The sequence below is a fragment of the Mus caroli genome, chromosome 19, assembly GCF_900094665.2.
Source record: "Mus caroli chromosome 19, CAROLI_EIJ_v1.1, whole genome shotgun sequence".
NCBI classification, from domain to species: domain Eukaryota; kingdom Metazoa; phylum Chordata; class Mammalia; order Rodentia; family Muridae; genus Mus; species Mus caroli.
In genome coordinates this window covers 35,463,865-35,476,933 of record NC_034588.1, presented here as the reverse complement: position 1 = coordinate 35,476,933, position 13,069 = coordinate 35,463,865, and the positions used below count along the sequence as shown (strand labels likewise).

The window sequence follows — 13,069 nt, the reverse complement described above, 5'->3', positions numbered from 1 at the left end:
ACTCACTTTGTAGACCAGGCTGGCCTCGAACTCAGAAATCCGCCTGCCTCTGCCTCCCGAGTGCTGGGATTAAAGGCGTGCGCCACCACGCCCGGCGCATCTGGATTTTACACAGGTTTGGGGATCAAACTCAGGCTGTCATGTCAGGTTTGTGTGACATGTGCTTTCCCATGCTGACCCTCTGCCCAGTTCCCTATCCTCTCATTTTAAAAAAGACGTGTGTGTGTGTGTGTGTGTGTGTGTGTGTGTGTGTGTGTGTGTATGTGATGTGACTACAGGGCAGAAGGTCTCTGATCCTCTGAAGCTGGAGTCACAGGCTATGGTGAAGCTGCTCAAGCCAGGTACTGGGAGGTGAACTCAGGCTCTTGGTAAGAGTAGCTTGCCCTTTTAATAGCTGAGCAATGTCTACGGGTTCTTCCCTGTTCCCTTAAAGAAAAGAAAAGAAAAGAAAAGAAAAGAAACTAATTTCAAGCCAGTCTATGTTGTTTGTTTCGTTTTTTCAAGGCAGGATTTCTCCTTCTGGCCATGGAACTCACTTTTCAGACCTGGCTGGCCTTGAACTTAGAGATCCTCCTGTGTCTGCCTCCTAAGCACTGGGAATGAAGGCTTGCACCGCCAAGCCTGGCTTCAGTCTATGTTTTTAGATACATCCTTGGACTTTTTCATTCGTAAGGAAAAGTGTCTTTTATATGTCAATCTCACCTAGCATATTTACTATATTTCCTAAAAAACAGAGAAAGTTATTCACTATTTCCTTTTTATTTTATTTAATGTCTCTCAGTGACTTACCAATCTATCAAATATATATCTGGTGTCAGATTATACGACTTGAAATGAAGAAATAGTTTGGATAGGTTTTCCTCAAAGAATACTTCAAATGTTGCAAAATACTTCAACATCTATACATAGAAAAAGATAAATAAAATTACAAAATAATCTATGGCAGAAAGAGAAAGTGTTAATATTAATAGAAAATTTTATTAACAACTCTTTTGAGTTGCTTCAAGTTTTCTAAAATTGTTATTCAATGAAAATTTTGTCTATTTGCTTAGATTACTTCAGTCTCTTCATGTTTTTTATTCTAAGCAGGCATTCAGAATACAGAAACTTATGAGGAAAACACAGTCTATCCCAAATGTTCATACCATGCTGTGATCCACGCGGAAAAAGGCCAGCTGGCACGGCTTGTTTAGGAGATTTGCAAACGCAATGAAGGCGTCTGCTTCCTCCAGATTGAGGATGAGAACGGCTGCGATGAAGGACATCCCCTGGACCTTCAAAGGGAAGGAAAAGTAAAAATGGTTAAAATCAGTCTACGTGCTAGCTACCCCCCTCAAAATTTACATACTGATAGTAAGAAGAATTTACCTTTTTTTTTCTTCTCAGTAAAAGCAACTACTATGAACTTGTAATGGCTGTAAATTTCCCTAAGTTTATATTTGTTCATTTGATAGGGTTTTATAAATCAGAAAAAAAATAAATCAGCTTTTATTTGGTCTAAGAGCCCATCTCAGTGTATCAACTAGCTTTCATGTCTTAAGTGGTTGTTTTCACATTATAACATATGAAGAACGAAGAGTCAAGGAGGTCTCTAAGATAGAATATTAAAACTCAAAAAAAGAAGTTGCTGTGCTTAAAAGAGCCTGAATTTGTGGGGAATCACAAGAAAGACATGAGGGGGGAATCCAAAATGAAAAGAGGCTTGAGCAAAGCCTGAGTGGAAGGAACAGAAGAATCGTGCAGCACCCAGCACACGGAGCAGCGTGACAGCCGGGCGTCCTAAGCAGGGGCAAAAGACCTGGAGCTTCCTCATCAGGTAAACCCATCAGCTCAAAGGTCAGGGCCGCAGAGACTGACCTGTGGCTGTAAAGAGCTGTCCTGATGAGCACAGATACAATGTTTATGTGTAAAAATCAGATGGAAACAAATACTTACATAACCAACATCAGGTCTGTAACATGTATATGCCCCTAAGATACTATGCAAAACATCGTGATATGGGCCACCCTTAGGAAAAAAAAAAGAATAAAAATTGAAACTTTAAGTAAGGATCTTTAGGTTAATGCTCATAAAATATTAAAAACTATAAAACTGTAGCATTCTCTAAATGACCAGTTTTAGCACATTTAATCATTATAAAGATATTCTAAATGTATTCTATCAAGATGTTTTCAGAAGTAATAAAAGTTTGATCTTGAATAATAAGTCAAATATATTTACTCACTTGAACACAACTTATATAATTTACAAACTATTTTAAATACTTCTAGGGTATAATAAATATAAAAATTTACCATTTAATCCTTTTGCTATATACACATGAGTATTGAAACTGGGGCCTTGCACATGTCATTATACTAAGCCCATTTCACTTCATATAATTTCAGAAAAGTAAATTAAAATAACATAGGCCAGACATGACACACATGGCTTTAATCTCAGCAAAGCAGATGCATCACCAAGTTGGAGATCAACATGATCAACACAGTGATTCCCCAGATAGCTGATGCTGTATACTAAGACCCTGTCTTTAATAAAAGTGCCAACTATTTAGCCTGAGTTATGTTAGATAATTTGAATATCAATAGTAATTTAAAAATGTATGTATATGGGTGTTCTGCCTGAATATATATCTGTGTACAGCGTGCGTGCGTGCGTGAGTGATGTTGATGGAGGCCAGAAGATGGTGGTGTTATATCCCCTGGAACTACAATTAATGGATGGCTGTGATCCGCCACAAGAGTGCCAGAAACTGAACCCAGGTACTCTAGAGAGCAACCAATTGCTCTTAAGAGCTGAGCCATCCCTCTAGCTCCAGTGGGTTTTTCCCCATGTATTTACTTATTGTGCATGTATATAGGCACACACATGCCACAGTGTGCACGTGAATGTCAGAGGACAGCATTCAGGGACTGGGTCTCTCCTTCCACTACTTTGGTTCCTCAGCCTCAACCTCAAGTTGTCAGACTTTGGCAGCAAGCACCTTGACCTGCTGAACTATCTCACTGGTCCCAATAGCAAAACTTTCTATTAATCACGTGGCCTTTATTATAGATAAATTATTTATTAGCATCTTAATATATAAAAATTAAAGATAGCCAGTTATTCCTGTAAAAAAATAAATATAAAAGTAAAGTATTTCTTGCTAATTCAGTGGTAATTCTAAACAATTTAGAACTAATGTATTCATATTTTAACAGTTTGTAAGGCAAATTCATTAATAATTCAAATACAGAAATTCACTATAATAAAAATGTAAGTGCCTACTACATAACAATTTATTGTCATAACATTATATGTTATGACAATAAATTTTATTCCACAGAAAACAAGTTCCTTAATTTTTAGTTTTGCATTTTTATATAAAAGCTCAAATTATTTTTAATTTTTAATTTTTTATTCCTTTTACTTTATGTATATGAGTGTTTTATCTACATGCATGTGCCTGATGCCCATCGAGGTCAAAAGAGGGAGTCAGATGCCCTGGCACTGGAGTCAGGGATGGTTGTAATGCTCTTAATCACTGAGCCACTCCTCTAGCCCTAGAAGTTTCTTTTGTATTTTAAGGCAGAGTGTCACTATATAGCTGTGAGCGCTGGAACTCTATGTGGACAAGGCTGAGATTAAAGCCATGTACCACAATGCCTGGCCTCTTCTCAAATTTTTAAAATATTTTTTCTTTTAAAAAATAATCCACGGGGCTGGAGAGACGGCTCAGTGATTAAGAGCACAAGCTGCTCTTCCAGAGGTCCCGAGTTCAATTCCCAGCTCACAAGTGTCTATAACATCAGTACCAGGGGATCCAACATCCTCACACAGACATACATAAAGGCAAAACACCAATGCACATAAAATAAAAATAAATATTATAAAATAGTAATACCTGGCTGGGTATGGTAACTCACTTCTTTAATCCCAGCACTTGGAAGGCAGAGGCAGATGGATCTCTGTGTTTCCTACAGCAGCCTGATCTATTAGGGAATTCCAAGCCAGCCAGGGTTAAATTGTGAGACTCTGTCCCAAAAAATTAAATATAAAATAAAATAAAAATAGTGTCTATAGATTTATAGAATTTGTACCACTGAGTGTTGAAAGAATAAACAGTAGTTAAAGACTGATTAGAAAACCTCACCTTCTGAAAGATGTAGAGAGATGGAAATGTACGGGATATGTCCAACTTAATTAATTCCAGACTAGCCTCTCGGTCAGCAACAGATAGACCTGCATTACCAAACAGATAAAATTTAAACAGGCTGAGCACACTGCCTATACATTAAAGTAAGTAGAAAAGCTGAATAATCAAGAATGTCCCATCCCTAGAATTTAGGACTTAGCTTTTTCATGTAGCTTAGGTTAGCTTCAAACTTCAATTCCCTGTGTAGCTTTGGACTTCCCATCTTCTTGCCTGTACCCTCCTGAGATAGTACTATCTCAGCGCCTGTGCCAGCATACCTAAGTTATGTGGTACTAGGGATTGACATCAGGACCTTGTGCACGCTAGGCAAGCACTCTGAGCTATGTCTTTAGTCCTCTAACCCAGGCTAACCACAAACTCCCATCAATCTTCTTGCCTTGGTCTTACGAGTTCTGGGATTACAGACAAGCAATCACGGACAGCAAAACAGTGTTGTTCTCACTTTCCTCTCTCCTTCCCACTGCATACTCTCTCTCTCTCTCTCCCCCTCTTTGTCTCCCCATCTCCTCTCCCTCTCTCCGTGTGTGTGTGTGTGTGTGTGTGTGTGTGTGTGTGTGTCTGTGAATGCACAAGGCAACACTTTCACATGTAATCTAGGTTGGCCTTGAATTTACTCTGTAACCAAGGCTAACACAGAGCTCTCTTTGATTTGGCTTTCACCCCCTGACTACTGAAATCATAGGCATATGCTCCCATACCAAGCTTTAAATGTAGTCTCTTTTATTGAGGAAACATAAATGCATTCATCAGAAAAATATATGGTGAAAAAATTGTTCTAATTCTTATTGAATATAAAGATGGACTAATACTCCCACGGTAGTAACTAGGTAGTGTGTGCAAGTATGTGCACATGTGACACCTTGTGGGAGGTGGTTCTCTCCTTCTACCATACAGGACCTACTATCACAGTCATCCTCAAACTTTTTTTTCACTTTATTTTTTTTATTAGGTATTTTCTTCATTTACATTTCCAGTGCTATCCCAAAAGTCCCCCATACCCTCCCACCCCACTCCCCTACCCACCTACTCCCCCTTCTTGGCCCTGGCGTTCCCCTGTACTGAGGCATATAAAGTTTGCAAGTCCAATGGGCCTCTCTTTCCATTGATGACCGACTAGGCCATCTTTTGATACATATGCAGCTAGAGACAGGAGCTCCAGGGTACTGGTTAGTTCATAATGTTGTTGCACCTATAGGGTTGCAGACCCCTTCAGCTCCTTGGGTACTTTCTCTAGCTCCTCCATTGGGGGCCCTGGGATCCATCCAATAGCTAACTGTGAGTATAGTCACTCTCAAACTTAACAGTGCAAACCTTTCCCCACCAAGCCATTTTACCATCCCTGGCATATCTATTACACTCAATTACTTCATCCTAAAGTATAATTTTCATTATTTACCCATAAGAAAAAGTTTTGTTTGTGCTTGTTCATGAGACAGGTTCTCATGTGGTTCACGCTGTACTCTGACTTGCTACACAGTTAAAAATGACTCTGAACCGCGATTCTCCTGCCTCCACCTCTAAAGTATGGAGACTACAGGTGTGAGTGACCCAGCCTACTCTCAGACACTCGCCATTTTAGCTCATTTAATTTTTTTGTTTTGTTTTGTTTGTGGCTCTGAGCAATTGTTATAGCACTGAGTTATATTTCTAGTCTTAATTTGTATAATTTTTGTACTTCATAAAACTTGTTTTAATAGAAAACTGAGCCAGGCATGGGAATATAACCTGCAAACCCTGGAGGCAGAGGTGGAGGCAGCAAATTCACAGCTCAACGCTAGTCTGAGCTACATATGATACGACTGCATCTATAAATAAGGAAGGAAAAAAGGAAGGAAGGAAGGAAGGAAGGAAGGAAGGAAGGAAGGAAGGAAGGAAGGAAGGAAGGAAGGAAGAAGGACAGAGCAGAGCAGAGCAGAGGCCTCGTGGGTCATAATTCCATGCATGTTCACTTACTTTGCACTTTCAGTTCTTCACAAAAATCACTAAAACAGCCAACCTATTTCTTTTTTGGGGTTGTTTGTTTGTTTGTTTGTTTGTTTGTTTTTCGAGACAGGGTTTCTCTGTGTAGCTCTGGCTGTCCTGGAACTCACTTTATAGACCAGGCTGGCCTCGAACTCAGAAATCTGCCTGCCTCTGCCTCCTGAGTGCTGGGGTAAAAGGCGTGCACCACCACGCCGGGCACAGCCAACCAATTTCAAGATGACTCTTCCATGGTCCTCAAAACCAAGTCCTCTCCTTGACTACTCAGTAAGATTTCCCTTTCCTAATGGCTTTCATAAAATGGAAAAAAGAAATTTAAAAAGTGGTTTCTCACAAACAACCACTATGAGATAAGTTCTATTTATTTATTCACAGATACATTTTAAAGTTTTACTTATAGGCAAGAGAAGACATTTCTATTACTATTATTACTATCTCTATTATTATTATTATTATTATTATGAGTTTTTCAAAACAGAGTAACAGAGTAACAGCCTGGTTACCCTGGAACTCACTCTAAAGACCACCAGGCTGACCTTGAGCTCGAAAAGCTCCTCCTGGCTCTGCTTCCCAAGTGCTGGGATTAAAGGTGTGTGACACCATGCCCAGTGAGCTTGCTTTATAAAACAAAGGAAAAGAGGCTAGGACTACAGCTTAGTTGGTGAGTGCTTGCTCAGACCTGGGTTCAATCCCTAGCAGCACATAAACAGGAAACAGTAGCTCATAGCTGCAATCCCAGAACGTAGAGATAGAGGCAGGACATCAGAAGTTCAATATCGTCCTCAGCTACATAGTGAATTCAAGACCGGCCTAAATCAAATGAGAACCTACTTAAGAAAGAAAGCATGCAAATAAAACAAAAAGTGATATGATTAGGAAAATGATTCCCCATTATCAAAATACAAATTTAATAATCTGATACAAGAAAAAAAAATCTTCAAAGTGACTAAGAAAACTAACTGGCCAGGCAGAGGTAAGGATGGGAGTAATGGGTGAAATAAATGAACAAGGAGCAGGGCAGAGCACAGGAGAACTGAACTGTGTGCCGTTTACTAGGTACCAAGGAGGAGTTCAGAAGGAGTGAATAACGTCAGCCTGAAGTAACAGCTTGGTCTGATAACACTGCACTCAGCCCATCAGCTTCACCACTATGATTTGAATCCTGGGACTTGGGATAAACAGAGCAGACTTCCAGCCCAGCCTCTTGCTTCTACCTACTCTAAGCCTCCTCCCCTCCCACAGCTCAGAGTGCTTTCATGTACTAAACAGGCACTGCACTTACGGCAGCTAGCACAGCTTCTGGTACATGGCAGAAACATCCCGCCCGCCTGTCTATTCAGTATCTGGGTTTTGAGGTTCTCACTTGGAGACCCCCATACCTTCCGTGTCGTTCTCAGAGCTTGATTCACTGAAGCTTTTCCACCGTTCTTTTGCTCTTGAAAGAAAGATTTCATAAAGTTCTGGGGAAAAAAACCAAAAATTCATAAATAATACAAATAAATTCACACTTTAATTTTCACTTTTTTGTTTGTTTTGAGGAGCCCTTCCCCCAACACACACATGTAACAGAGTTTCTTTTTTTGAAGCCCTGGCTGTCCTGGAACTCACTCTGTAGACCAGGCCTGCCTGCCTCTGCCGCCAAGCCCTGGGACTAAAGGCGAGTACCACCACAACCTGGCTGATAACTGTCAGTCTTTACTTATATGGATCGGCTCTATCTGGTATAAGCAGGTATCAAACAAAATTGTGGCAAGCTGAAGCAAACTAGTTTTTTTGGAACTCTTCATTACATGTCTAGAAAGACAGCAAAAGACCCAGGAGCAGGTCATTGTGGGGAGCTAGTCCAGAGCATGGGAAGGTGGGGCTTCTGCTCAACAGCCACACTGGCCAAGAGCAGCCAAAAGCTGGGGCGTCAGACTACACTGCATTCCACTCTGCCAATTACTACCTCTGGGGCCTCAAGAACCTCACCTCACTGCTCTGGACTTGATCTTTTCATCTGTAAACGGGAATAAGTCATTCCCATTTATGGATTAGTACTGATTCTGTAGGTTCTGGTATCTTTTTTTTTTTTTTAATATTTATTTCTATTAGTACATCATAGCTGTCTTCAGACACACCAGAAGAGGGCATCTGATCCCATTACAGATGGTTGTGAGTCACCATGTGGCTGCTAGGATTTGAACTCAGGACCTTTGGAAGAGCAATCAGTGCTCTTAGCCACTGAGCCATCTCTGCAGCCCAGGTTCTGGTATCTTTTCATTTTCTTTCTTTTTTCCTTTTTGTTTTGTTTTGTTTTCTAAGACAGGGTTTCTCTGTGTACCCTGGCTGTCCTGGAACTCACTCTGTAGACCAGGCTGGTCTCAAACTCAGACATCCACCTACCTCTGCCTCAAAAGCTGGGATTAGGGGGCTGGCGAGATGGCTCAGCGGGAAAGAGCACTGACTGCTCTTCCGAAGGTCCTGAGTTCAAATCCCAGCAACCACATGGTGGTTCACAACCACCCATAATGAGAACTGACACCCTCTTCTGGTACACCTGACAACAGCTACAGTGTACTTATGTATAATAATAAATAAAATCTTAAAAAAAAAAAAAAGCTGGGATTAAAGATGTGTGCCACCATGCCTGGCATCTTCTTTTTCTTTTGAGACAGGTTCTCACTAGGTAACCCTAACTGTCCTAGGACTTGCTTTGTAGATTAGCATGCTGACACCCACATGCAGGGATTAAAGACATACACTAAAAACTTTATTTTTATATGTAAAATACAAACATGGTTTCTGAAAATACAAACTTAGAAAACAGCATGGGAAAAAACTAAGTTCCCTTCTCTAAGACGTATCTACTATAGTTAGCAGGGCTCTTATGAATGCTTCTAAACGTAAAGATGTGCCCAACTGATTTATATATCTTTAAAACCTCAGGGGTTGGAAAGACAAGAGCACTTACCACTCTTGCAGTGATTCCCAAGTTTACTTCCCAGTACCCCCATCAGGCAACTCACAATCACCTGCAACTACAGCCCCAGAGGATCCTACCCCTCTGGCCGCCATGGGCGCCTGCACTCACATACACATACCCTCACACAGGCATATACACATAATTAAACACAATAACAATAAATCTTTAAAACACCAAAGTGATGATATACTACATACATTGACTCATTTTACTTTGCTCCATTAGACATTATGCATTAGTAGACACAATTCTTGTTTAATTTTTCCCAGTGCTGGGGATTGAACCTAAGGCCAGGACTCTACCACTGAATTAAATCCCCAATCCTTTTTGTTTGTTTCTTTTCAACACAATATTCCAATGTATATAACAACTATACTATAACAAGTATTCTTACATAGTTAAGACTTTGGCTACACATATCTCAAACATTACAATTCTATTTCCCTTTTTACTTACTTATTACTACAAATGACTTGAAAATAAAAATTTAAAAGAAATAAAAAGTTAAAACTACTTATGTATAAATCCCTGAATGATTTGGTAGAGGAGGCAACTGCAATTTAAAAATGTATGTATATAATTGCTTGGGGTTGTCAATTATCAACTGCATATACTTTTCTAAATGTCAAGTTGTTTCCATGTTAGTTTCCCTCTTTAACCAAGTTTTAAATTGCCTTGAAAGAAGAGAAGGCTCCAGCTGACAAATCTATCACATGAGAAACCACAAAACTGATCTACTAAGAAAAATATGGTAACACATTTAAAAAAAAAAATCAAAAGAGTAACTTCCCTTTTGAGAAATTATAAGACATAAATAATATCCTCAGAGAGAAGGCCTTTGTCTCAGTTAATTTCACCTAGAATCTAAAAAGGGAGAGGTGGAATCAGGCCTAAAGACAGGACAAGCACAGGGTCTTATACTTGAATGGAGAATACTCTGGTTTCAGGATTTTAGTCTCAGATTTTGGGAAAATTATTGAGACATTCAACAAAGAGCACTTTCACAAGAAATACTCATATTTTAAATAACCAAAACAAATTTTTGGTATGGCTAATGATCTTATTTCCATTTTACAAATAAAAAAGATATCTAGATATCTTGTAGAGTAAGCACTTACAGACAGTAAGCAGTTTGCCCAAGGTCATAATCTAATACATGGTAGAATCAGATGTGACCCTATCTGACTAACTTTACAGCCTGTACTCCTAGCTAATATTTTTTATTGTTATAAATTGTATGATTAAAAATTTTCAAATAAGGGATCAATTATTAGGATGTAAAGTTACTAAGTTATAAGAGTGAGCTTTCCACGAAAAGAAAAGAGAATGAGTTTCCTATTTTTTTTTTTTTCAGACAGGGTTTCTCTGTGTAGCCCTGGCTGTCCTGGAACTCACTTTGTAGACCAGGCTGGCCTCGAATTCACAAGTCCGCCTGCCTCTGCCTCTGCCAGTGCTGGGATCAAAGGCGTGCACCACCACGCCTGGCCAAGTTTCCTATTTCATTTTCAACACATAAGTGTTTACTACAGAGACCCTAAAACTACACTGAAGTGAGTGACTTGTCATACTGCAAATCTCAACATGTCGGCACTGTGACATTTGTTTCACTGTCATACAACCTCACGTTCTAAGTTACCAAGTGAGCTACCACCCCATTCTAAAGCCAACTTTATCAGCAATAACAAGATCATTTAAAAATAAAACAAAATTTCAAATAACCACCAGTCAGTGCTTTTTAAATCTACAAGAAAACCATTTTCCTTTAACCTGTTCCACTGAAATCATTAGAAACCTGTGTCTTATTTAAAGATATTAAGTCACAGAAAGTCTAATATACCTTAAGGTGAATATGCCAAGCAAGTGCCCTATCACTAAACTATACAATATGCCACCAGCCTTTTCTGTTTTTCTTTCTTTCAGTACAGTAGGAAATGAACTTCCAGCTTTGATAGGCTTTGGTAGGTAAGCCCTCTTCCACAGAGCCTGGTCTGCTTGGAGTTTTGTGTTTTATTTTGTTGCTGTTGTTTTGGTTTTTTGATGTTACTGTTGTTTCAGACAGGTTCTCACTTTGTAGTCCAGGCTGACCTGGAACACGTAAAGCTCTGCCTGTCTCTGCCTCCTGAATGCTAAGATTAAAGGCTTACACCACATGTCCAGTTTCTACTTATCTACAGGATTTATCTTAGTTTCCCAGGCTGGCCTCAAACTAACTCTGTAACCTCTACAGGTCTTCAATTTGCAATTTTTCTGCCTCAACCTCCATGGCTTGAATTATAGGCCTATGCCACTATGCTAAGGACATTAAAATCTATTTCTTGAAGTTTTTAAAAATTATTCCATTATTTGGATGGAACAAGGGTGTGTGTGTGCAGGTCAGAGGAAAACTTGTGGGACCAGGTTCTCTCCCTGTGGACCCTAGGTATGGAAATTATCACGCTTCATAGAAAGCACCTTTTCCTGGATAAGCCATCTCGCCAGCCCTCTAAAAGCTGTCTGTTTTTTAATGTGTATGGGTCCTGGGTGCTCTGCCTGTCCATGTGTATGTACACCTTGCGTGTGTAGTGCTTATAGAGGACAGAAGAGAACATCAGATGCTCTGGAACTGGTTCTTTATCACTAATGCATCTCTCTCCAGCCCCAAGCTTTCTGTTTTTAAAAGTGAAGCGACCATGCTTGCACGGCTCCCATGAGAAGCTCACACCCCCGTTCTGGCATGTGTGTTAGGTTCTTCCTGAGCACCTATCCCTTAATCCTACTGTTTAAAATATACATGAAAATGTCTTAATAACATCAATTCTACTTTTAAAATGTTCATTACATGATACTTTTTATTTTGTTTTATTTGGTTTGGTTTTTTGAGACAGGATCTGTAGACCAAGCTGACCTGGAACTTGTAGAGATCCTCCTGCCTCTGCCTCTCCAGTGCTGGGATTAAAGGTGTGCACCAACACTGTCCAGCATATGATACTTTTGAAAATTAAAAAAAAATTTTAAATGACATTATCTTACTATGTAGCCCCTTCCTAGCATGGAACTTATATGTAGAGCAAGCTCACTTCCATCCCAGAGATCGTCCAGCTTCTGCCTCTGGTGAAAAATCAACTTTTAAAAATCATAAACAACTGAAATGTCCACACTTGATATCACTTTAGTGATTAAAAATAGACATGTGGATTTTTAATATTTTATCCAATTTCATATTAATGTTGACTACAGCAATGAAGATCTTTGTAAAAGTTTTTAAACCCAATCCTTTATAGATTCTTCTAGTAGATTTCTTCCACTGAATACTTAGAATTGAAATAAACAGATTAGTGATTTCTTTTTAAATGAAGATGTATTTGTTGTTATGGGACAGTGGCCTGAGCCCCCTGCTGCGTCCCGCGACTCCACATCCATCAACCACATCCATCCATCTTTAGTGCACTGCTCCTCTGACTTGAAAAGCTACCTCACTGGCCCTAAAAGGTTTTAGTTTTCAGAGATTTTAGAAATATTTCTAAATTATTTTCAATCATACCCTGTAACTATTTCATTTCACTTTAATGTCTTAGACTCTGAGAATAAAAACATGTGCTTTAATACTGTTCTAGCATGTATATTGACTTGGCCAGCATAGACAAATCATTCCATGTTATACCACTGACAAACTCTACTGACAGGAAGATCTAGGATAGTTAAAGTTTATATTATTACTTGTATTTTTCAGTAAATATTAGATATGTAATTTAAAAATACACCAGTAACTGAGCTGAAGAAATAGCAGTTAAGTGAACTGACTGCTCTTCTAGAGGTCCTGAATTCAATTCCCTGTAACCACATGGTGGCTCACAATCATCTGTAATGGGATCTGATGGCCTCTTCTGGTGTGTCTGAAGACAGCAACAGTGTGCTCATATACATAAAATAAATAAATCTTTAAAAAAAAA

At 39.2% G+C, this 13,069-nt stretch overlaps 1 protein-coding gene across 5 annotated transcripts in view; it reads right to left on the bottom strand.

The window, feature by feature from the left end:
• Positions 1-13,069, bottom strand: part of Tbc1d12 (TBC1 domain family member 12) — a 74,320-nt gene that overhangs the window by 3,430 nt on the left and 57,821 nt on the right. For all 5 annotated transcript variants that reach the window (XM_021151623.1, XM_021151624.2, XM_029472731.1 and 2 more), the window contains 5 exons: positions 7,555-7,635; positions 4,133-4,221; positions 1,936-2,007; positions 1,146-1,274; positions 790-899 (listed from right to left, as the gene is read on the bottom strand). In XM_021151623.1, the coding sequence (XP_021007282.1) occupies positions 790-899; positions 1,146-1,274; positions 1,936-2,007; positions 4,133-4,221; positions 7,555-7,635 (481 nt within the window). The remainder of the gene's footprint in view (positions 1-789; positions 900-1,145; positions 1,275-1,935; positions 2,008-4,132; positions 4,222-7,554; positions 7,636-13,069) is intronic.